This window comes from Lagenorhynchus albirostris, chromosome 11, assembly GCF_949774975.1.
Source record: "Lagenorhynchus albirostris chromosome 11, mLagAlb1.1, whole genome shotgun sequence".
NCBI lineage: Eukaryota > Metazoa > Chordata > Mammalia > Artiodactyla > Delphinidae > Lagenorhynchus > Lagenorhynchus albirostris.
This window is the reverse complement of record NC_083105.1, coordinates 40,479,233-40,505,740: the sequence shown is the minus strand read 5'-3', so window position 1 is coordinate 40,505,740 and position 26,508 is coordinate 40,479,233. Positions and strand designations below refer to the sequence as shown.

The 26,508-nt window shown below is 35.2% G+C and overlaps 1 protein-coding gene across 4 annotated transcripts in view; it reads left to right on the top strand.

The window, feature by feature from the left end:
* Positions 1-26,508, top strand: part of NAV3 (neuron navigator 3) — a 364,503-nt gene that overhangs the window by 290,375 nt on the left and 47,620 nt on the right. For all 4 annotated transcript variants that reach the window (XM_060164531.1, XM_060164532.1, XM_060164530.1 and 1 more), the window contains exons 20-23: positions 1,457-1,509; positions 7,154-7,177; positions 9,362-9,439; positions 18,478-18,561. In XM_060164531.1, the coding sequence (XP_060020514.1) occupies positions 1,457-1,509; positions 7,154-7,177; positions 9,362-9,439; positions 18,478-18,561 (239 nt within the window). The remainder of the gene's footprint in view (positions 1-1,456; positions 1,510-7,153; positions 7,178-9,361; positions 9,440-18,477; positions 18,562-26,508) is intronic.

Here is a 26,508-nt window from a genome sequence, read left to right as displayed (position 1 = left end):
ATAATCTGAACTGTTGAAAGCCAGCCCCAGTGGGCGAGATGGCTTTTTGATGTCTATACATTGAATACTGAATTATTATAATTATTAAATTATGCTCTAAAATCAAGGACTTGTTGGACAGGAATTGTAAGGGACTTTATTGATTCCCTGCCCGGTGCTCACGGTGAATGATGAGGAAACTGAGCCACAAACTTTAAGGTTATAGACCTAAGCAGCAGAAAAAGGCTAAAAATGGGATCTCCTGATTCATCGTCCACCTTCCTACTGGTGTACCATGCTAACAGTCTAAGTTCACACCAGTGTTATTAGAAGTTGAAAGAACGTGCTTTTGTTTAAAGATGACTAGCATTTTTCACACCTCACAGAGTGATTTGCTCAAGCTAGGACTCTGGGAGTCGTCCTTTATTCCACTTTTGACCCACATCAGTTTTAAAGAGGTTCTTCCTGGTGTCTCTCAAATTCATCCCTTTATTTTCATCCCAACTGCCTCTATCCTACACAGTTTTCCTGGTCCTCTCCAGAACAGGTGTGAGCACCCCCAGGTGCTTTTGTAGTACCCAGAACATTGCTCTTAATAGTATTTATATGACCCTGTTGTGATTATCTTTTTAGTTACATATCTTTCTACTTCTTTTTGGGCTCCTAGGATTGTGGCATTCAATTTTACAGTCCCAGCATCTAGCAAGGGCCTGTCACATTGTGTGCATTTGACTAATGAATAAGCAGAAATAACCTTATATTATCCCACAATGAAAAGAAGAAGAACTTTTCTACAAATATAATTAAGCACAATTTTATCCACCTTTTGGGCTTAATATTGTACATTGAACTTGCAGAAATATAAATCATTCTGTTAACTGTTTAAGATTGGTATTTTGATGCACCTACCTAAAAGACAGTATGCAATTTCCATCCTTAATTTCAATGAGACACCACCTTGAAATAAGAAGTACTTTCTGTTACTAAAATTATGAAGGAAACCATACTTCTCCATTAGAATGGGTATAGTCAGCTCATCACAGATAATGTTGGAAGAGCTTGTTTCCCTGAAAGTTTATGGAGAAAAAAATTGAAAATGGATCTTTGTTGTATAAAAATGAAATTAAATAAAATACATAAAGTTTTTTTAAAGTTTAAACTTTCGTGGCAACTTTAGGTGTCCATGGTTTTCGGATTATTTGTTATGTGGGAGTTTACTCTAGTTTTCAATACGTGCAAAGCATGCTAGAAGGGCTTGCACTTGTCAGTTCGTCTCTGTAATGTGGTGGAGGAGGTACTTTAGGGACCTTTCCATGGCTCAACATTTTCGATCTCTAAAAAATGACAGCAGACTTGTTCTCAGATTCTTATGTTATTTTTATTTCCTTAATCACCTATTCTTCACTTTTCAGTAAAGGTCTGGTGGTTCTGAGCAGACTTCATTACTTCACCTCTTGTTCTTTTTTGCTTTCTTCAGTTCATGGCTCTTCATTATCACTGGTCTCCAGCACTTCTTCTCTTTACTCTACGGTAAGTGTTGACTGTTAAGAAAACGCTTTTGCCTTTGCCAAGCACACAAATGGTTAAATACGTTGGCATTTACACAGAAGCCGCACAATTAAATTAGGATGTACTCTAAGCTCCTGCATACTGATAAGGTGGTGGGTGCTCTCCCAGCCCTTCTATGGCTCACTTGTATGTGCTTCCACTTGACTTTTATGTACTCATTGTAATCAACGAGTGGATAGAAAACTGAATCTCATAAAACCCGATGGGCTGTGACTCGGAATCCCGGAAACCATTTATGATGATCCACCATAATCTTATAATCCTGACCACTTTTCCTTGTTCAGTTCCCTGAGCCATGACTGGTAATTGTTCTATGGTATCTTCTCCATTTTCTTTCATAAGTTCATTTTTTTGAGAAGATCACACCAAAGGGTAAAAGCGTAAAAGGCTTGGTGACTTTTTAAACTGTATCTTCTGAAAGAGTGTGATTTTAAAAACTTCATTTCTTAAGAGAGAAATGCCAGTGTATCAGCGTATTTTCCCAATGTGTGAAATTATATTTTGTTTTTGCCAAGATGAGTTTTCTGTCCACTTATTAAAATTTCATCATTTTCAAAAAGTCTACAGGCAGTTACGTTTTACGAAAAGTTTCCTTCATCCTAGGTTAGAGCGGGGTATATTTTAGTTTATGAATCTCACTGAGTCTTGAGCACTATGAATAATCCCTAATCCTGTATCGAAAGGTTCATGAAAAGTTCAAAGCCTCAGCTGTCACTGAATAATTAAGCATTAAGGGCAATACTAATTTTTTCATTCGTTTTCATTAAGTTCAAATGTTGTGGCCCTCTTTTTATATTTATTGCTTTAAAGTGTTACTCAGGATCAGACTATCATTGGCAGAGGCAATATTTTTCTTATCATTTCTCCTTTTAATGATTAACATTGCCAATCGATTCTATGAATAATGAAATCACTGTTAGCATTTAGATAAATCTGCTGTTTTAGGCAAACAGATAAAGAAGTGAGAAATGTAAAAATGCATCGGAAAAAACACAAAGAAATATGTCGTGTTCCTCCCATTGGGCCAATGCCACTGCTTGACGGGAGATATATTCTGACTTAAACCCTTGCAATTGAAGTCTCTATATAACATTAAAAGATGCAGCATCATTATAGTCATATTTTAAATATATAGGAAACAATATTTGGATAAGACACTACCTTCATGAAGCCTGAGAAAAACTCAAGAAGAAAAAGAGCATGGGTTGAGGAAAAACAGATGGCTAATTAGTATACAAGAGTCTAACAGACCTTTCTGTGATAATAAAATTATTCTATACCTGTACTAGATTATACAGTAACCACTAGTCACATGTGACTATTGAGTATTTGAATTGTGTGTGGTATGACAAAGGAAGTGCATCTTTTATGTTAAGTAATTTGAATTTATATAGACACGTGCCTTGTGGCTGCTATACTAGATATTACAGGTTTACAGGGAACAAAGGAGGTACATTGAAAAGATTATAGATTTATAGGAGCAGATGTCAAAATAATAAGGATAAATTAGAAAGTATAAATGAGAAGTATTAAGAGTACAATATGAAATAGGCACAGAGATGAAAATAAAGAAACTATACACACATATTTATGTGATGAAATAGACCCTCATGTTAAGTGTGAAAAGAATGGATTAGGTGATCAAATCACATGAGAAGGTGATATTATTAGGAAATTAAGAAATTTAAATAGTTCTATTGGAAATGATGGAAATTATATAATTGAACTGACAGCCTGTAGTAAGACAATTAAAATAAATGCATATGTGGAGGAGTAATAAAGAGAAAAATCGCAGGTGATAGAGGAGTCATTTCTGTCTCCAGTCCCCCATTATCATGCACTGATAGTTAATTGGCAATGAAAAGATATCTGTGAAAGTGCTTTTCAAACTATGAAGTGAAAAGTCAATTTATCATTTTTCTTCATGCCTCCTTAAGGACTCAGGATGAAGGATCAGTTGATTTACATTTTTGCCTGACTCTATCAGGAGTTATTGTGTGACATCAGGCAAGTTGCTAAATTTCTTTGGGCTGTACCTGCAACATAAAGTTGGCAAACAACAGCCAGATCTAGCCCATCTGTCCCAAGGGATTTCTGCAATAGTTAGAGAAGATAAGGTTCATTACATACCATAAATTACAGAAAATTATAAACTGCATGGGAGCACCATTTATATCATAGTCTTTGTGATTTGCACCTTTTGAAGTTATGCCATGTGCAAGTAACACAGTTGTGCATGATATCCCTTCATAAAATAATTAGGGAACTTGCCAGCAGTCCAGTGGTTAGGACTCCGCACTTCCACCGCCAGAGGCCTGGGTTCAATCCCTGGTTGGGGAACTAAAATCCCGCAAGCCACGCGGTGTGGAAAAAAAAAAAAATTAAAGTGTTTAGGGGAAAAAGATTATTATTTTTTTTAAAGGACTATTAGACACTATTTGCTATTATGAGGCAATATACTGCTCTTCCTAACCATGAATATAAACAGTCTTTAACACCATCATTTATGCAACTTACAGAATTATATGTTTTGATTAAAAATATTAAACTAGGGCTTCCCTGGTGGCGCAGTGGTTGGGAGTCCGCCTGCCGATGCAGGGGACACGGGTTCGTGCCCCAGTCCGGGAAGATCCCACATGCCGCGGAGCGGCTGGGCCCGTGAGCCATGGCCGCTGGGCCTGCACGTCTGGAGCCTGTGCTCTGCAATGGGAGAGGCCACAACAGTGAGAGGCTTGCGTACCGCAAAAAAAAAATTAAACTAACAAAGATGACTTGTTGTAAAGAACATTTACCTGTCAAATTACAATACAATAAATCCAATTGAAAGGATTGTTTCTTCACATATAACTCTTGAAGTCTCTACCAATTATAATTTGGTAAAATTTTCCAAAGTACCTTGTTATAAAGCTGAGTAAATCATCTTACAGAATTTTTGAGCAGAAAGATCCAGGGAGATTACACACTGGTTGGAAATCACAGAGCCAATCTGACCTGCCAAGCTGTTACCTTTGGCAAACTTTGAGTTTGTGTGTTTGTTTTTAAATCTAAGCCAACACTGAAAAAATATGGAGTTCTACCTAAAAATTCAAATTTCTCAGTTCCTTTTGAAAGTAATCGGAATATCTAGCAACACGGAAATGAAATTCCTCCAGGTTTACAGCATCGCCCCTTTTCGATGTTGGCATGTGAATTCAGGCAAGACCCAGCCTCCACCAATTCTCTTCCTGACACTGAAGCTGAGTTTGCACTGTTAGTTATTATTGTGCTGTTGCGTTTATTGCAGGAAAGAAATACTCCTCAGTATCCATATCTGTATGAAAAGTGGGGAAAACAGCTAACCTAGGAAGGCTGTGTGATTTTTTTTTTTAATACCCAGGGCTCTTTTTATTCTTTGTATGTCTAGTCCTGTTAAACATTTAAAATTTTGATCCTTGCAATAGATGTTTTCTGAGTGGCTGTATATTAAAAATTGTATTGAACCCGTTTTGTACTTGGAATCTAATTTGTATTGATTTAATAAGAGTGAGCGAGGGCTATGTTAGTTTATTGTGGAGCCCTTCAGCATATTTCCTAACACATAGCTAATACTAAAGTAAACATTTTTTGATTAGTAAATTTGAAAGGATGAATGAATGGCCAAGTAATGGCTTACAGAATAAAGAATCATCTAATATATTTTTATTTAGGCAAGGTGTTTTATATTGTTTACCACCCTTGAGGACATTGGGCCAGCTTCAAAACCATCATTTAAAAATGGCAAGTAATCATATTCCATCATAATGTCATCAATCCATGCCTAACCCACTGAAAGAAATATTAATATTCTGGCTCATTGCTTCAACTTTATGGTAACACCTACCCAGTATTGCTAACCACAGGATATGAAAGAAGGCAAAGATTAAAGAAAAAGCTAGTTCTGAAAAGTCAGCAAAGAGAAAGTCATTCTGTACAGTATATATAGAATTAATATGTGATGGTTATGCATGTAACTAGTGTAACTTATTCAGGGCTTTTTTAATGAAAAAATGTGATGACTGTCTTTCTTGACTATTTTTTTTAAATAGCATACAATGCTCTTTTCAATATGCAAGTTACTTACTGAGTATCAGTTCTGTATAATCCTAGCAAGCCTAGAAGCAGGATTTGGACAGAATAAACTGGCAGTAAATATGCAAAATACCAGGGAAACCAAATAGTCAAAGTTAATCGTACCGTATGTCTCAAGGCAAGCAACCTCCAGCTTTTGATCCATGAAATTTTTATCTTAAAATTCCTTCATTCTGTCTGATTCAAAAATCAAACTTTATATGAAACATTGAAATTATTATAACTTAAAAATATTGAATCTTCACTTTAAAAAGTTGAGATATAAAACATTAAAGCTTTATGTCAGAATTTGTTTTTAAAACAGTTTTCTTATAAAGGCTATTAGGATTCTACTAGTTAACCACTCTTCATTTAACCACTATATTAATAACTGTACATATTTTTTAAGAATAAAGAAAATATAAGATAGAAAAAAATCCAGTTTAAAAGAATGCTTATGCATAAAAAATATCCTGAGGGTTATTTTACTTTGTTTTAGTTTATGTTTTCTGGAGGAAAAGAAGAGATAAAAAATGGTTTAGGTACTTCTGTGTCAATTAATCAGGAAATGTCTCAAAAGGAGAGATAGGAGATAGGAGATTGTCTTTCAGCTTTGGATCTACTCAAGGCAATGAACAGACTTGTAATGTTCAGCAATATTATGCATTCTCCAACTTTTTCCAGAATGAGGGAGCTTCCCAAATACAATGGCGCACATAATTCATTTTCTGGCATTTTGTAGCCCAACGTGAAGAAGAAAAACAGAGCTAGGAGTTTTCTACAGCTGAGGCCAAAACACCCCTCAAGGTCCTACAGCAGTGCTCATTTCCATTATCTGTGGAGCCGATGTTTGTCAGCCACTTTTATCACTGCCTTACCACTGGGGGTTTTAATGTTTTGCTGACTTGGAGCCCAATAAACTTATTTAATGATCATTAAGAAAAGCAAATAAAATAGAAACTAATCAGCAGATTTTCTGTGATTGTCAGTATAGGTCAATATTTTTCCTCTAGTCTTATTTGGCATTCTTTATAATCTATATATCACAGAATAAAACTCCGACTCCTAGGTCTTGGCTAAAAATCTCTGTAATTTCATAGAGTATAAATTTCCTAAAATCTGTATGAAAAAAAGATCTACTCTATTATTTTTTTCTGCACTCATATTTTTTAAAGTTTAATTTTATACCTTTTTGTTGTTTATGGTCTGGATCTTAGGGTAACACCATTTTTTAATTCTATCCTTTGCTTTCAAGACATAGTACATATCCATAAATCAAATAACTGATATTTTTTAAATACCGTTAGGTTTATATATAACGAAATATTCATTTGCAGTCCTACAGGTTCCTGTTTTTACTGTTTTAATTTAATAATATCATATATTTTACCATGTTCTTATGTTAGACCAAAATAACATTTTAAATACACAGTATAATTATTTTATTCTTTTATACTTGTAGAATGAATTGACACTAATTATTTATAGTTAAATTCTTTTTCCTTTTTTTCTTTTACAGGCTGAAGAAAAGGCTCATTCAGAGGTAAAAACCTTGTAGCATTTTTACATTTGACTGTTTTCGTTTACATTTATGATGAAATGAGTATTTCGACCACTAGAGGGCTCTATGATACAACCCATAACTCTCCAACACTGCTAATAGAAGTGACCCAGCTAGTGATAAATGGTCTTGGATATTTCCTCTTAAAAGAAAATGAAACGAAGTTTTTAGAAGCAAACTCTTTTCTCATGTTCTAGCTTGGAGTCTTAACTCAACATCTAATAAGTTGTCTCTAGTAGTAAGCACTTACAAATCTTTGATGGATGAATGAATGAATGTGTGGTCTATTATATTATAGTCTCTTCCCCCACTGCCTGTTAGACTAAGTGCATAGGATTAAGGCAAGTATTGAATTTGAGGCACTAGACCGCCACAACACAATTTACCAGTGTCCCAACCCATCTATTATTTGGTGCCAGGACTTTGCTGCTTCTAATCACTTGATGTATACTGTAGTATATTGTTCTAATCACGTACAATTCACAAATATTTCATTGCAATCACGTACAAATCAGATTGCAGCCTGGAGAGAACATTATTTTTCTTTCCCTTTGTATAAGAGTTGTCCTGGCCAAGGAGAGCAGGGAGACTTTAATTAGGCCTTTATTCAAGGTGTGCTAATGACTATTTGATTGGTTTTACCATGAGCAAAGAAAAATGCATTGGTAACAGCCTCTGCAAAGGAACTCTTCCCTTTGAAGTTTTATTTTATTAGCCTTTTAAAGTAAAATTTGGGCTGTATTTTTAAAAAATTGAAAAAGTATAAATTATATCAGTTTTATCTTTACAATTGCGAGACCAAAGAGTAAATACGGTTTTGAAAAACCTAAACTATTTACATCTCACGGACATGGCAAAATTCTACCATCGACCGCAATACGTATAGCTACTAAGGCATAGAAATACCACATCTGTTTGCCGTATTAGTAGTTATCCACCTCTCCTTTAATTATTTATGCCCCATAGTAGGTTATGGTTCTTTTTTAATGATTTATATTACTTTAAGTTTTCCTAGATTCTATTTTAAAGGAAATCTGATCATGTGATAGAGACTCTTAATTTGAGAAAGCCTCTTTGAATTTGTATTGTTTTAAGAATAAAATAGATGTTCTCTGCTTTCTGGAACCATTTGCAGTCGTCATCATTTGAATGCAGCTCAAATGCTCTTTGGGTCTGGGTGTATCTCTTTTTTTAAAGGACAGGAGCCAAATGGAATCACATTTACTAAAATTATGTAAATGTCCCCTGTCTCTAATTCCAGTTTAAAGTTTAGTTCTTCTTTAGAGTTTTTTCAGTATTTACCACCATTTCTTCTCCACAAAAATTTAATGGGTAGGAAAAAAAAAGACAGTTAATGAACTGTGTCAAGAATGCTCTTTCAAACTTAGGTAGTGTTTTGAAAGTCTAACTACAACAATAGAAGACTTGTTTTTGAAGAAATGAGAATCATCAGAGTAGAATGTTTGGCACCTAAGTAACTAAAATCCCTTGAGACCAGAAGTATACTTGTAGACTTAGTCTCAGTTGCTTATAAATATCTTAACCTTACTAATCACTGTCTATATTTCATGGAAACATGAAACATGAAGATTAAACTGTGGAAAGTGCTTAAATTAAAATTTTAAGTATGATATATGTACTCTCATCTTTTTCTGGTTCACTTTTATTTGAGTGTGGACCTAACCAAACAGGAAAACATTTTAGCATATTTATGTTGGTGGTTTATCTAGCCATTGTATTACTGATTTTTCCCCTTTGAAACTATGGATAATCTATAACAGCATTTCTGCCCAGAGCTCATAGTAACTCCCTGAATAAAGGACATTATAACAAAGACTTGGGAAGGCTTCTCTAAGTGTTAGGAATTAAAACTCCAGCCAATAAAATTATTTTCAAATATGGAATCATTAAACGTTGAATTGGAGCCAACTTTCAGTGACTGCAGGATATTCTACAGCTTCTGAGAAGTTGCCAAAGTATAGGAAATAAAAATAAACATACCAAAAAATGGATAGAAAAATAAAAAGACCCAGAAAAAATATATATGTCTATTTACTGGGGGTAGGATGAGCTAATTATAGTATTGGCTTTTTTGGATTGAATTCTTAGTTTTAAGTTAAAATCTACTAGCATATTGATTTGATTTTTTTTTTTAATTACATTCAGCAAATCCATAAACTACGGAGAGAGCTTGTTGCATCACAAGAAAAAGTTGCCACTCTCACATCTCAACTTTCAGCAAATGTAAGTCACTTTTGATTTTTTTTGATATATTAAAACAGATGTTTATATAGTAAATGGGATAATTTTAGTAACAGACTCACAAACTTTAAATGTCCAAAATTATACAGACTTTAGGTCACTAAATAGTGGGACTTTCCTGCACGCTGGGTAATCAAACGTAAATCCACATTGATGAGGAATCACAATGTGGTTAAAGTGGCTTTTTGTTTCATGTAAAGTTGGAAACATTAGTAAAAGCTACAAGTCTTATTTCTTTTCTTATTTCTCATTGTTACCAATGCCCAGCCCCACATACGTAAGACTTTCTTCAGCTCCAAGACAATGAGAGGTTGACAGTGATTAACTGTGGAGTATAAAAAATTCTTGTGCCCTGTCTCCTTCAGCACAATTTATTGGACAATTAGTTAAGCAGCCAGTTAATTCTCTAAATTTGGGTTTCTTAGCTATATTATAAATGAGCTAGAGTTCTCTCAAAAACCTTGGTAGCCGCCTTATAGCAGTTAAAGCAGCTGAGGATCGCAAAAAATGATGATGGCAAAAACCATCAGTTACATTAACATTTACTGAAGATCCTTCAGTGTGCCCCGGAGTATACTCAGAGTAGGAGCAGAAATAAAGGCGAACATGTGGCATTGTGCCTGGCCCTAGGGAACAACAGTGTTAGAAGCAGCAGTGAGGGGTGAGGAAGCTCCCGCTATCTTGCCATATGTCCTGACACCTTCACTCAACATCAGTCTGCTCACTTCCACCGGGTGGCTTTGAGCCTGTTCCTGCCTCACCACTCTGCTCTTCGTGGAGTTCTTCCATCTGCTCAGCAAAGCTTAACACAGCAAGAGTGAGCAAATGTGGGCTCACTGGGTATGATTTAAATAAGAGATTTTTTTTTTTTCGGTACGCGGGTCTCTCACTGTTGTGGCCTCTCCCGTTGCGGAGCACAGGCTCCAGACGCGCGCAGGCTCAGCGGCCATGGCTCACAGGCCCAGCCGCTCTGCGGCATGTGGGATCTTCCCGGACCGGGGCCCGAACCCACGTTCCCTGCATCGGCAGGCGGACCCCCAACCACTGCGCCACCAGGGAAGCCCTAAATAAGAGATATTTTAAGAATAAAAGTTATTGTGCAATATATTGGGTTGGCAAAAAGTTTGTTTGGGTTTTTCCGTACCATCTATAACCCAAACGAATTTTTTGGCCAATCCAGTACCTTCCACAGTATATAAGTAAGTCATTTCACTCACAATGCATTCATTTTAGCACTGTTTTTGAATTGACTTTATCTTTTTAACTTTGGGAGAATCAAATGAATTTGGGATTGGCTATATTTATTTTTTATAGATGTTGTCAGGGGATTCTTAAAATAATAGCAGGTTTTAGAGAACTGTTTAGACAATACTGGAAGAGAACAGTAATATTTAACCCATATTTTTTGTCTAAGAATAATTCTTAAATAGTTCAGAAGCCACTGTAAATTTTATACTATAGGCTATATGTATAGTAGTATAAAGCACTCCTGTCTAGATCCCTGAATTTGTACCCAGAGGACATATTGCAGTGTAAAAGCCGGAACACACTGGGTTGTGTTTGTCTGCAATGAGGAAGGCTCAATGACAGACCCTATGCGCTGGATAGTAAAGATATAAATGTCTTGAACGATTACTCAGAGTTTTGTTTTATTTTGTAAATGTCTCTTGCATGGACTTACATATCAGTTGTTGGATTAATAAACGGCTGCTATACATAATGGAATTTGGGCTTTTACTCAATAATGTTGATACTGTCTCCATTTAAAAAGTCATACGGTTGACCCTTGAACAACACGTGTTTGAACTGTGCAGGTCCACTTATGCATGGATATTTTAAAAATCTGCATGTAAGTGGATCCACACATTTCTAAATATCTGCATATAACTGGACCCGCGTAGTTCAAACCCGTGTTGTTTAAGGGTCAACCGTACACAACCCATGGTTGGTTGAACCCTGGATGTGGAGCTCACAGATGCAGAGGGCCAACTATGGGACTTGAGCATCCACGGATTTGGGTCCTGGAACCAATCTCCCACAGACACCAAGGGACAAATGTACATGTATATTGTATTAAAAAGAAAAACTGAAATTAAAAGAAGTGTTTAATAAAAGATATATATTCGTTTTTCCCTCTGAGATTCCCATTCCCATTCTTGGTTATTGATTTCTTTTGTTTCCTTTCAACATTGTTCTTCTGTATACCCCTGAATACATATATACAGTACACATTTGCAAAGGCTTATACACATACACAGTACACATTTTCAAAGGCTTATACACACACACACACACACACACACACACACACAGAAGGAGCCAAGTTCTAACATAGTAGGACAGTCCTGGGGGACAACTCGATGCCATTGTTTGGAAAGGTACCAAACATTTTACAAAGATGTCAGCCATTGGCTATCTGCCACTTCTCTCAAGTCATGCATGCCACACTATTTTCACTGTTGTGTTTTCACGACTATGGACTGTGTATTCTCAGCTGGGCATTGATATGATCGTCAAAGCATAAATAGTGTTTCTTATGGTGGGAAAAAAAAAGTACTCTTTTTTTTTTAAAGTACTCTTTTTATGCATAAAGCACAGATATATACAGAGTACATAAACAGGTATCCAGCATATCTGTGATATTAAAATGGCCATGGAGGAAGGGGACAATTAGGAAAAAAAAAATCTATAATGTCTCCCTAGAGGATGATAAAGAAAAAAAAAGTAAGAAACATAAAATTAGAAAAATCGGTGCCAAACTGATAAATTTGTTTAAAAAGTGCTAGTCTTGGAAAAACTATCCAAATATCTCCAGCCTTCCCTGTCCACATCTGTGTTATCATTAGTAGTACATTTTGCGCGTGGATGGGAGCTTAATATATATCCTATTTGGTATGTTCTTCTTCTTCTTTTTTTTTTTTTTTACTTCATAATGCATTTTAGAAATATTCTCAAATCACCTCAGACCCACACAGAAACCTGTACATAGCAGCTTTATTTTTTAATAGTGCAAAAATTGGAAACAACCAAAATGTCTCTTAATAGGTCCATGGATAAACAAACTCCGATAGATACATCCATACCATGGACTGCCACTCAGCAGTAAAATTAAATAACTATTAATACACACAGCAACTTGGATGGATCTCAAGTGCATTAAGCTTAGTGAAAAAAAGACCAATTTTAAAAGGTCGCATACTATATAATTCCATTTATTCAACATTCTCAAATGACAAAATCATAGAAATGAAGAACAACTTAGTGGTTGCCAGGGTTTAAGGAAGGTGGTCACCTCTCTCCTGAGAGTGGGTGTAACTATAGAGGGTAGCAATAGGAAGAGCTTTGTGGTGATGAAAGGTGGTTATTTACATGTGTGAATCTTCATATGTGTACCAATAATGAATTTCTGGTTTTGATATTATACTATAATTTTATAAAATGTAACCATTGAGGCAAACTGAATAAAGGGGTACAAGAGTCCTCTCTGTACTCTCTTTGAAACTTCTTGCGAATCTATAATTATTTCAAGTTTAAAAATTAAACACCTAAAGATCTATCACAATTTTTTAAATTGATGTCTAGGTTTTAATTTCTTGGGAATTTAAATCTTATTTCACCCTTTAGTGCTTTTTTTATTCAGTGGTGATATGGATTGTTACAGCTTTTTACCATCAGATAAACGTATTGCTGAAACTGTCAAAAGATAAAAGTCAGAAGATTCAGGTAGTGAAGATATATATTATCTTCTAGTCTTTTACAAAGCAGTTTATCAAAATTTACTTTAAAACTATTGCAGTAACTAAGAACTTGTGTAAGTGGATGCCTGTATAAATGTTTATAAAATAATTTTAAGGTCAGTCCTATTTTAAACATTTAATAGTATCATTATAATTACTAGGGATGGAATCTTGTATATTTATGTTCCTTTGTATCTTTAAGGATATAATCTCCTTTACACATTCAGAAATTTGAATTATTTATAAGGCGCAAACCATCTTGAACTCATTCTCTTTAGCACTTAGTTTAAAATGTCACTTTAGATTCCGTGCACCATTATAAGTCATCAAAGGATTTACTTGAGAAAACACTTGGTTTCTCAGTTCTAAGAAATACTGCATTTAAATTTCATTCAGAGTGTGTTTCACGTCATTGCCTCTGAGTTAACATTTGTTGATGTATGTAATATATGCATATATTTTAATATACTTGTACAGAAATGAAATTAATTATAAGACTGAAAAATTTTTCTGTCGAGTTTCTTCAATGTAAGTGAAAAATTTTTTTTAATCTTGTACATTTCCTGTTTGGAGGTAAAGATATGCCTTTTATTTATTATTTTATACAGACCACGAGTAAACTTTTTACTTTTTGGTGAAATGGGATCACTACGATGACCATTGTTGTATAGAAGTGTAATAGCCATGATTTATAAAGACAAATTACAATGTTTGGTTCTGTAGAAAATATCATTAACTGTTATTATTATCGTTTATTTAGTAATCATTTTAAGATCCAGCTATTGAGTTTTACTCAATATATGAATAATTCTATCAGGACTTAATTGGTTTTCCTTAATTTGGGCTTTTGGGTTTTTTTTTCTTTTTGTAATTGATGTGTCACATGTTTGGACCTGGCAGCATGATTATATTTATATGGAGTCCAGACAATAATCTGTGTTTTAATATTTAAATTTGAAACATCTGTTTCTCTGCTTTTTCTCCCCCTTTGTTAAAAGGGGCAGTGGTAAGTCAGAAAGTTATTCAGTCAGCTCACCTCTCATTTGCCTGACAGAATATGACCTCCATTCAGTAGAAGGTACGCTGAGCCTTTCCCTCCCCTTGCGAAGTTCTCTGAGCAGAGCTGCAGAAAGCCTGGGAAGCCTCTTTATAGAGCTGTGTCCACTAGGATGTCTGGAGAAAGGAGAGAGAGGGTATGCTGGCCAGCGCTATTGCCTGGCCTTCTTTGAATCAATACCCCACCAACAAACAGGAAGAGAACAGGAGCCCCACAGTCCAAGGCCCCCGGCAATGTATGGTCACATCAGTCAGCCAGCCAGGTGCCCCCTGGCCTCTCACCCATACCTTCATGCTGCCAAGCCAGGTGGGATGCATTTAATGTATTTCTTACAAATCTCAGCCCTTAGGTGATCTGGAAATGGGCACTAAGGCTAGTTATTACTACCAGTTTTCAAAAATATCGCTGAATGAATGTGTAACCAAAAAAAGTTTTTTTTGTTTTTTGTGTGTTTTGTTTTCTTGCCTTTCAGTGCATAAGTCTTGTAACCACAGATCTCTCAGGTGTTATTTTCCTTGGGATTGTGTCCTATATCTTTGCGCTATTTAATATTTTTATATAATCTGGCAGTTACTTTTGTTTTTCTACATCTCCTTTAAGGGAAAACTATTTTGCACATAATTAACAATGACAGACACTGAAGGGACAATTTTATACAGTAAAAGAAATATGAAATCTTATTTATGATAGTTTCAGAGTCATTTTCAGTTCATCTAACTATTGAATTTCAAACGTAAAGTCATCTATTTCTGTCTATCTAATCTGTCTATCTATCCCCATATACATCTATGTAAAGCGTATGTTTTATTCGGCTGATGGGCTGTCACTGAATTCTGAATGAACAAATGCAATGCAGGCATTTTTCATAATGATATTCCATCTTATTGTTTAGTACCACAGTTTTTTACATGTCTATTCAGATTATGTGATTTCAAAACTAAAGACAATATGTATTAAAAATATTTTCCCTTAACTAGTATTCAGTCTTGTCTATTTTATTACCTTCACAGACTTCACCTAACACAAGTAGGAAATATTCATCAACATATTGATACAACTTTACTGTGGCTTGAAAATTACGCAGCTGCTAAGAGAAAAGTCAGAACCATGTAAACTATGATTAACAGTCCCCCTAAAAATCCACAGTTCTTTTAAAGTTATCATTTTATAAAGTTTTTAGACAAGATATATTTTCCTATAGTTTAATCAGTCTTACATTCCATTTTTTTCTCCAGTAAGGTGACAAACATTATCACTGGTATAAATGCCTTCCTTTATTTTACCTATTGTAGTGCCTTTCCATGAATCCAATTGGTGCGAAAGTTGCCCTTTTATTAACTTCAAAGTAACAAAGCTATTATGATAAACTAAGTTAAGGGGGCATAAACTTAAAGCAGCATTTCACAAACATACTTTTAACAAACTTTTCACGGAGAACAATGTGACTCAAATTAAAATGTTCTTTTGTAACTAGTTTTATATGTTCTTGTAAATAATTAATGAAGAGCAATTTTCCAAAGATTGAAAACTGACCTTCTAATGGTGAACATTTTATATTTACTCATAGATACCAAATATAAGCAATATATTTGTGCAGCGTATTCTTCACAGTCCTGCTTTCTTTGTCATATTTTTAATTCCTATTAAACTGATAAAATACGCACAGCTGGTAAAATGAAGCAATTTTCTATAAGTATATACATTCAAGGACTCATTGTCCAACAATTAAACCTTATAGTTGTTTGGGAGAATTGAAACTTTTCAATGTTACGTAGAGTCTTGCACTTCTTGTAGTGAATATTAACAAAGTTCTTCTATTTTAGAGGAAAACAAGCAATTTTAGCTTTAGAATTTAGTAACCCATTTTATCTTCATAGCAGGATTATTTTTAACAGTCTAAACTGGAATCAGCACTAATGGTCGTCATGGACAAATAAATTATAAATCACACAGAGCAGTGCTTTACAGCAAATTCTAACTCCTGCTGCATACCACATGGATGAATCTCAAAATACAATGTTAAGCAAAAGAAAACTGTCACCAAGAAAATCATGCCATGTGATTCCACTCGGATAGTTTTAAAAATAGGCCAAGCTAAAACATAGTGGCCAAACTATATAGGGAAGCAAGAAAATAATTATAACACAGGTCACTCTAGTGGTTATCTTCTCGGAAGGGAGAGGGGACAGAGATGAGGAAGGGGCAAGGGAGGACTTCCAGGGTCTTCAAATCCTCTTTCTGAGTGCATGAATATTCGCGACGATGAACCAGTGAGCTGTACATTTTCATTTTGTTCACCTTTAACATAGTGTGAAGGTTAAGTATAAGAGAAAGTGGGACATAACCTTATGCTAATTTCTGAGGGTACTAATTCTGATGTAATGACATTCCTTGTCATTGGAAACGTTTTGAACTATTAGATACGATTTGTTTTTTAAAAAGAGTGTTATTTATCTGATTAAACCTGCTAACAAACCTTGGAGTACAGTTCTCAAGGTCGTGAGTATGTGTGTGTCTGAGAGAGAGGGAAAGGAGGAAAGAGGGAGAAGGGAGTGGAAAAGAATAGAGGCTTTTTTTGGTTATTTAAAAAATTTTTTTTATTGAAGTAGAGTTGATTTACAATGCTGTGCCAATCTCTGCTGTACAGCAAAGTGACTCATTTATATAGAAATTCTTTTTTTATATTCTTTCCCATTATGGTTGATCACAGGATATTGAATAGTTCCCTGTGCTATACAATAGGACCTTGTTTTTTATCCATCCTATATATAGTAGTTTGCATCTGCTAACCCCAAACTCCCAGTCCTGCCCTCCCCCACCCCCCTCCGCCTTGGCACCCACAAGTCTGTTCTCTATGTCTGTGAGTCTGTTTCTGTTTTGTAGCTAGGTGGGAAAGAATAGAGTTTTACTTACTGATGGACTGGAGATTAATAGCATCTTCTATAAATCATCTTTCTCTATATTATAGTGTCAGGAAAACAAAGGCATCCCAGGATGAGCTCAGAGCTAGGAACAAAGACACCTTTGTATCATGATGCTAATGCAAGGGACTTGTACATTCTAGCTGTTACCAATAATGGAATAAACTTCTGGCTGTTACTAATAATGAAATAAACTTCTAGCACCCTAATTCTTAGGACTCCTGTGATCCATTTGATAATAGGTACCTTAGCCTTTCAGCTCTGCTAGAGTTACAAGGCGATTTATTTTAATTGCATCCTCTCACTCCCTTCTCTCAAAAAAATAACCTTTTGGCAAATTTTCCCCCACACATAGTTTATTATAGATGTAGGTTGTAAAACATTCTGTACTTGTATCTTTTTATGGATGCGATAAAATTGGAGAACATACCTGTGGTTCTACATCAAGCCACAGTGAGAGGTTGACGTGTCTCTTCATGCATAATATTCTGTGGGTCAAGCTGTTGCATGATAGCATGTCAATAGGAACTGGCCTATTTTAGAACTAGAATAAGATTTTCAAATACTTCTTAATCGTAAGAGTTACGGTTATGTACTGCAATATGTATAATTCTCTGAGATTTAAAATAAAACCCCAGAGCCACAAAAACTTAAATAAAATATAACTGAATATTATTTCTAGCTGGCCTACCTACATTTCCTTAGTGGAAGGGAAAAAAGTAGGAATAAAAGCCCTTTTTATTGAAAAGAGTTTGGAAAGTGAAGACAACTCTTTTCGATTCAATTTTTTGTTAGTAGAAAAAGAGGAAAGATAATGCTATAGCTGTCAGCAGATTTCCGGCACTTGGAAGAGAGCATCATTTCAATAGAGGAGCTAACAATGTCTTCAAAGGTCATCATGCAGGTATAAGAATGAGGAACATTCGTCCATTGAGTATTGCCGCAACCTCCTCTTGGGCTTTGAGTCTAAAAACTTGGCAACTCAGAACTTTATCCAGTATTTTGGGTATCAAATCCTCCATGATGTGCAAGTTAGAAGGTGTTTTTATTTGCAAAATAGCATTCCCTTTCAGAAGTTGAACTCATTAAATGTCAAGATTGAAACACTGATTTTTAAGCTGAAGTTTAGAAATAATAGATGAAGATGTGTGTTAATGGAGAGTCAGCACTGAAAGCCAGACATGGCAGTCATAGTATTTAAAGAGTAAGAATACCTGAAATTAAGCATTTTGTGAAGAGAAGGGTTTTCATCCATCCACATAAGGTTCTGACATTTAAGATATGTTCCTTCTGTTTTGTTCACAGGCTCACCTCGTAGCAGCTTTTGAAAAGAGTTTAGGGAATATGACTGGCCGACTGCAAAGTCTAACCATGACAGCGGAACAGAAGGTATGTTCAGGAATTGCCACTGGGGCTTGAAATAAGATAGGAAGTTGCATAGTGTGTTAAACAATACCTGAGATGCAGCTCCTTAGAAATAATACTGAGAGGATCCATTCTAAAGTAAATTGGAACAATGGCAAGATAATACCTTTTCTTTTCGGATTTTAATTTAAAGACTTATGATTCCGATTAACCTATATTGGAACACACACACACACACACACACACACACACACACACACACACACACACACGTTCTTTTCAGGCAGTCTATTATTTTACTTCTGACTGGAACTATTGAAAGCATACCAAATGTTAAGAAAAAGAAACAGGAGAAGAGTTAGAATATTCTAGGAATAATTTAACGCAGTTGATGAGAATTGCACTCTGACAAGAATTTTCACAAATTCATGGTCTATAAGCCCAGTTATAGACCATGGCTGTGATCTGAGATACTCATGAAGAACGCCTGAAATAGAGGTTAGGGCTCTGTAAAGTAAGGGGCCTTACGTTACAGTATCCACGAGACAAGGAACAGTCCTGCATAATTTTGGAGTAACAAGACTAGTTGGCATCTGGGGACGCTGTCTTTGAAGTAAAGCTAAGCTACATCAAAAGCTTTAAAGCAAACCTGAAGGATTTTATGGAGTAGAAGAAGGAATGGTTTAAAAAAAAAAAGCAACAGAGAACTTGGTTCACAAAGGCAGAAATATCAAAAGGTCCACACTGGATAGAAAGAATCTGGACACTTTCCATATGATGACCAGTAACTTACCTCCCTGCCATTAATTTGGTGGCCCTAACCTGAGTCCTTGGATGAGTGTCTAAAAAGTCTTTAAAATTGTGTGGAAACATTTGTAAAAATGGCATATGTGCATAATATGAGCAGATTTCCATGGTTTTCATCTAATTTTCAAAGAGATCCATATCGAAATAGTTTTGGATAATTTCAACTGATGTAGAATCAGTTCCTATATCTTTCCATAGGGATGGCTTCGATTTTGGCTTCAGTTCTGTAAAGTATGGCTTTGGCTTTAAAGAACTAGCATGTGTTATTGAGTTTTGTCAGTTTACTACTTTTTTTAAAGTTAAAAAAACAAAACAAAACAAAACTAAACAGTCCAATTAAACCAAAAGAGAAAATCAAATATTCCTGTAGTTGCCTGGTATAATTATAGAACTGTATTCTGTTTGCCCTTATCTTTCATTCTCCCATTTCGTAGCTCTCCCCTGCCCATGAAAGAGAACACTGTCCATCCCTGTCAAGCCTGTTCTGAAAGAGAAGATAACAAACTCCTTTGACCACATAAATTTTGTCTTAATCTTTTTGGGGGTGATACAATTTACCATTTCACTATGTAACATAAGAATTCAGCAAATAGGATTACAAGGCCTTTTTAAGGGCATTCAGGTGGGAAAGATTATAAATGTTGGAGTCCAGTAGCCTCAAGTTTGAATCTCGGCGAGGTCTCTCAAGAGCTGGAGAATCTCCCTTTCGTAACCCTCAATTTTGTCATTATAGAAGTGGGAGTTATAATAACTACCTTGTAGAATCATTCTGAGGAGTGAGATACTGTAATATGTCACAGGTAGTGGATAGTCAACAAATGTTACCTTTCTTTATATTTCTCTCCTTTTTTTCCTTAAAAAATGTAAGATAAACCAAATTCATCATTGGTCATATGCCAGGCATATTGCTAGAAATCATGGTTAGTATTTAAGTCTCAATATCTTTAAGAAGTCAAAATTTATATATTTTGCCTCTCCATATTTCCTTCAGCTCTTTTTTATTTGTAGGCAAATTTCTCGTAGAAATTGGAAATATATACATGTTTGTTAATTTATAATGTCTATGAAAAATTCCTGAATATTTTAGAATACATCTCCATAATACAAAGAATTGTATAATTGTTGCACATTATCCTTGAAGTAACATTGCCAAAATTGTAAAGTTTTCTCAGAAGATATCATGATGTCTGCAATTGCCCTTGCCATTTTTTTAACTGAAAGTAGAATGGTTGCTCTTTTAATTGAAATATGTATACACACAAAACGATGCTTATTTTATTTTATCAACATTAGGTTTTTTAACATTCACATTAGCATTGTATTTTATTAACAATGTTTATTTCATTATATTATTTATTTAACAATGTTTATTTTAGTAATCTGAGATTTATAACTTGCTTTTTTCCAGAGTGGTTTTGAGAATCTTATAAAGTTTATTGGATTATGATATAACACAATTCAATGACAGAATCTAGTGAAAACCAGTAGAGGAATGTATATAACAAGATACTTGAGCCTAGGTAATTACCACCCCAAAGTAGAAATTCACTGAACTGAATTGATTCTCAAGGAAGCTAAGGCACAAAGGGAGATTGCTTGGCATGTTTAGTTTTCATTTTCTGACCAGAAGAGCATAATTTAGATTGAAGAGACAAACTTTCAGACACTGAATTCAAGGACAAATTTATTGTAAAATTTCTTCAATTGGGGTCATGAAATAACAAAAGACAAAATCTCTGTTCAAATAGACATTTCTCTAAAAGCTGAGGGCATAACATTTAATCATATTTCAGGAAAGCCATTTTCTTCAGGGAGCTGAGATAAAAGGGCATATTGTTCTCTGGTGATCCAACAATCCTGGGAAAAAAGAGCAGAGAATATAAAGCAGAGGTTTTGAAATTCTGTTCTAGACTTCCAAGGTTCCTTTGTCCATTAGTCATGCACCAAAGTTATAATGAATTTCTATTGTGTATGAGATACTGTTCTAGCTACTGAGAATTCAGCAGTGAAATACACACACACACACACACACACATACTTATATCCTAGTTTATAACCGGTTATAATATAAAATAGAGTTTATATTCTAGTAGGTGACAGAATATGATAAAAATATAATTCAACTATATGGGAATTTCAGGTGAAGGTAAGGACTACTGAAAAATTTAAAGCTAAGAATGAGTATATTGGGAAGCAAGTTAGGATGCTAACACATGAAGAACCGAAGGCCAAGGTGGTTGCATGTGCTTGGGTATCTACTTAAGAAATAGATAAACTAGGGAAAAAAAGAAAGAAAGAAAGAGATAAACTAAACTAGGACTCAGATCCAAGACTCCTGCTTCAGTGTGTGATTTTCAACAATCATATGGCATTAATAGCCTGAAAACTGTATCAAAATTTTAGTGAGGTTCATAGACCAAAATCACTCCCTTGAATAATGTTCTAAATTTTTTCCTTGCTTCCAGATGCCAAGTCACACCGATTCTCTTGCTAAATATATGTGCCAAAACACTGCTTTTATATACTTGTAGCCTGGTAAAAATAAATAAACAAATAAAAATAAAAGAAAGAAAAGACATGTATGAATAACTCAGGAGGCAGAAAATATGAGGTGCAATTAGAAGTATAACAGGACAGTGTCCTGAGTGTTCTCACAGAGAACCATTGCATTTTCACACTAGTTTTGGTGTGTGGGGGGGGGGGTTGGGTTTTTTGGTGTGGTTTTTTGTTTTGTTCTGTTTTTTATTGAAGTGTAGTTGATTTACAATGTTGTGTTAATTTCAGGTATACAGCAGAATGATTCAGTTATATATATAGTTATGGAATAGTTATATCTATTCTTTTTCAAATTCTTTTCTCTTCCAGGCTATTACAAAATATCGAGTATAATTCCCTATGCTATACAGCAGGTCCTTGTTTGTTATCTCTTTTTTATATGGTAATGTGTATATATTAATCCCAAACTCCTATTTTTTCCCTCCTCCCCTTTCCCCTTTAGTAACCATAAGTTTGTTTTCTATGTCTGTGGGTCTATTTACATTAGTTTTAGAGGAGAGGTGGCCAAGAGGAGCCTTGTCAGGCTCTGGGAGGATGAAAAAAATTAATTCAGGAGAGATGGAGGGCCGCTTGTCATAGAGGAAGGAACACCATGAGTGTGAACTGCAAGGAGGGAAATTATGGGAGACATTAAGGGAAAAAGAAGGAATGTGGAGGGAAATGTGGAACCAAGGCTTGAAGGATATCTAAGGAATCCGGTCCTTGGAAACAGGGAGCCATTCAAAGATTTTTGACACTAGGCTCACATGATAAAAGTTAGTTAATGAAGATCAGTCTAGCAGCATTTCCCAGTAGTTTAACAGCATTCCCTGTAGCTGCCAGAAGACCATGTGTTATGGAACAGTAAATCTATAAATAAGAGTAATTAAGATAATTGTCAGTAATGCTGCCCAGAGGGTGACACTATCTCTAGGTATCCCCTATACCTAAGGCTCAACAGATTGTGATGGTGACATAGTTTGATCAAGAATTTTACCTGGATTTCAGGTCCTTGTCCCTTAATTAGTACTTTTCCACCAAGATTCTTTAAAAGAATTAAGACCGAATGCCCTGAAGCATCTATTATATGTGATGAAACGGCTTCTTTTCAGTGCATCTAGAGTGGTACTAGCTACATACCATCCGTATCAGAAATGAAAAAATTGTCACTCAACTTATAGTTCAGGGTTTTATTTTCTTATGCTGCAATAAAGGTCATCAAAATGATAAGAATTCTGCAAATCTATATTTTTATGAATGAAATTTTTACACAACTACTGCTAAATCCTTGCAAATTTACTAAGACTATATACTCATTGACAATTAGAAGACTTTCAAATCACTTCCTTATATCTGTAGTGCCAGAGGCAATTAGAACATATGTTAAGGTCTGGTAGGTTAGTCTTGTTAGAAGGTCAGAGCATGACAGAGGAATATATTTTTGTTTGAGTAGTGAAGCTCAGATGTTGATTCTATGCTAACTATAAAGTCTAGGGTTTGCTCATTCTTACCTCTGTGAAACTACTTTTTTGGATGACTAGATGAATAGACACTTAAATGTTAAAACTTAGAAAATTCAAAACCAACTCTCTGGAAATAGATAATGTAGAAGCTAAAATTTTAGTTGAATTGTATCTTTACATTAACTCCTAGTTCAGGTTAAATATTTATCATCTAGAAGTGTTTTTAAAAATTTATCACTAGACTCAGAAAATACATTCATTAGCCTTTTACGGCATAGGATAATTTGAATCTGTAAGTTACTTATGGATTCAAGTTACTTGTGGTACTGGGGTTTGATGAATTCAGTTCATTTAGTTAGAACCAGGGCTGGCCAGGTTCTTTCAGCAGAAAACTTCACAAAATTTTAAGACACATATGAAGGGGTGGAGAGTGGGGTGTGTTCAAAGCAACTATAGCTAGATAATGTGAGATTAACTGTGTCAGTGTGAGGAAACAAAAGACTGGTTTAGTGGAAAAATTTTAAGAGCCTTGCCTAGAAGGTCAAGTAGAAGGTCAGGCTGGTTGATGAGATTTGTTGCCAAGCTGTGAGATTCTCAATAAGGCCTGTGTCCAGGAGAAATTTGGAAAGAGGTCAGATGTTGTTAGGAAGTTAGGTTGGAAAAACACGGAGCAACGCCAGTATTATGACACAGTATTTGATCATTTGATCACTTTACTTTGAAGCATTTCAAGTCTGACCTTGATAGCTTGTTTAGCCTCAGAGACATGTAGAAAACAGTTAGAAGAGATACTGACTCCATCCAGCCTCTTTTACACAAGTAACTCACATGGACTACATTACTGGAATCTCACGTGGTCAGCCTATGTTTGGGGCATCGTTATCTTGAATGGCTCATTGTAGGTAAATGAAATTTGAGTTCGGTTCTCATGTTTTAAAGTATCATTTTTGAAAAGTGGAAAATATCAATAAAATATTATCTGATCATCTTATTCCCAAGACCCTCTGAAGAGTTACTCCAGCCCCAATCTTCTCTTTGGGAGAAGAGTAGGAAACTGAAAACTACTAAATTAGAGGAACAAACTTCAAATTCATCTCTTGATGGTATCTACATTTTCCAGGTTCTTTCTGAAGGTTTAATAGGGATTCTCAAAACTTAAGTTATCTTCTATTAGGTCACCTTTAAAATGAAAAGACTATGTGAAAATGTTTCAGATTATCAAAAGATTTTATAGTTGGTTATCTCTGGAACTCACTTCTAATTATTTTTCTAATCCACACTCCCTGCCACGGCCAAAACTAAAGCAGGGAGACCATAGTTGTCCTTGGCGGCAGCACTGCAAGCTCCATGATTATAGACATCTTAGAGAATATGTACCTTAAAAATAAATGTGAGCAATCAGCTATAACTACAAAGGGGAAAAAAGGAAGGCTAGAAATAAACTATTTAGAAATTTCTTTCTTAGTCCAGTTTTCATTCTAAAATTCTTTATATTCATAGCTATACACTTTTGGAAAAGAGAGAAAGGAAAACCCACTTTGTTGCCATCCAAAGGAAGTGATTCCACTGATTTAGCCACATTGAGACTTTCAGTTTATAATGAATAATAAAGTTATTGACGTTTTTAGTATATAGCATCCTAAGTGATCAGACACCCTCTTGTTAAAATATGCAGTAGAGTTGAAGTTTTACATCATTTTTTGAAGGGAAGAAACACCTGTTTAACATAGACCAGACATTTGAACAAAATCGTCCCAACATTTACTGAGATTAGATCATAAATCAGGTGAAAAGATAAACTCTCCGACAGATAAATAAGCTGAATGCATTAAATGGTCTGGATGCATAGAGAAGGAACCTGTTCATTTTTCCTCAAAGGAAAACTAAGAGGTGTCATGTGGATGGAGACGTGTCACCATGGCCCTTAAGGGTGAAGGATATTCAAAGCACAGGAGGAAATCACATGGAAAGACTCAGAGAAAGAGATAGTGCTAGTTTGAATGATGGTGAGGGTGGATCTCATTAACTGAAGTAAGAAAAAAGGAAGGGACTTTTGCAGATATGGAGAGATAACTAGTTCAGGTTTAACACACTATCAGTGTAGAATTTAACTATCTTTGTTTTTTTTAATTTAATTTTTTTATACAGCAGGTTCTTATTAGTCATCAGTTTTATACACATCAGTGTATACATGTCAATCCCAATTCATCCCATCATGACCCCCAACCCCCGCTGCTTCACCCCCTTGGTGTCCATACATATGTTCTCTACATCTGTGTCTCAACTTCATCCTAGAACACCGGTTCATCTGTACCATTTTTCTAGGTTCCACATATATGCGTTGATATATGATATTTGTTTTTCTCTTTCTGAATTACTTCACTCTGTATGACAGATGTTAGATGCATCCATGTCTCAACAAATGACCTAATTTCATTCCTTTTTATGGCTGAGTAACATTCCATTGTATATATGTACCACATCTTCTTTATCTACTCATCTGTCGATAGGCATTTAGGTTGCTGGCTATTGTAAATAGTGCTGCAGTGAATACTGGGGCTCATGTGTCTTTTTGAATTATGGTCTTCTCTGGGTATATGCACAGTAGTGGGATTGCTGGGTCATATGGTAGTTCTAGTTTTTTAAGGAACCTCTATACTGTTCTCCGTAGCGGCTGTATCAATTTACATTCCCAACAACAGTGCAAGAGGGTTCCCTTTTCTCCACACCCTCTCCAGCATTTGTTGTTTGTAGATTTTCTGATGATGCCCATTCTAATTGGTGTGAGGTGATACCTCATTGTAGTTTTGATTTGCATTTCCCTATAATTAGGGATGTTGAGCAGCTTTTCATGTACGTACGTCTTCTTTGGAGAAATGTCTCTTTAGGTCTTCTGCCCATTTTTGGATTGGGTTGTTTGTTTCTTTCATATTGAGCTGCATGAGCTGTTTATATATTTTGGAGATTAATCCTGTGTCCGTTGATTCATTTGCAAATACTTTCTCCCATTCTGAAGGTTGTCTTTTCGTCTTGTTTATGGTTTCCTTTGCTGTGCAGAAGCTTTTAAGTTTCTTTAGGTCCCACTTGTTTATTTTTGTTTTTATTTCCATTACTCTAGGAGGTGGATCAAAAAAGATCTTGCTGTGATTTATGTCAAAGAGTGTTC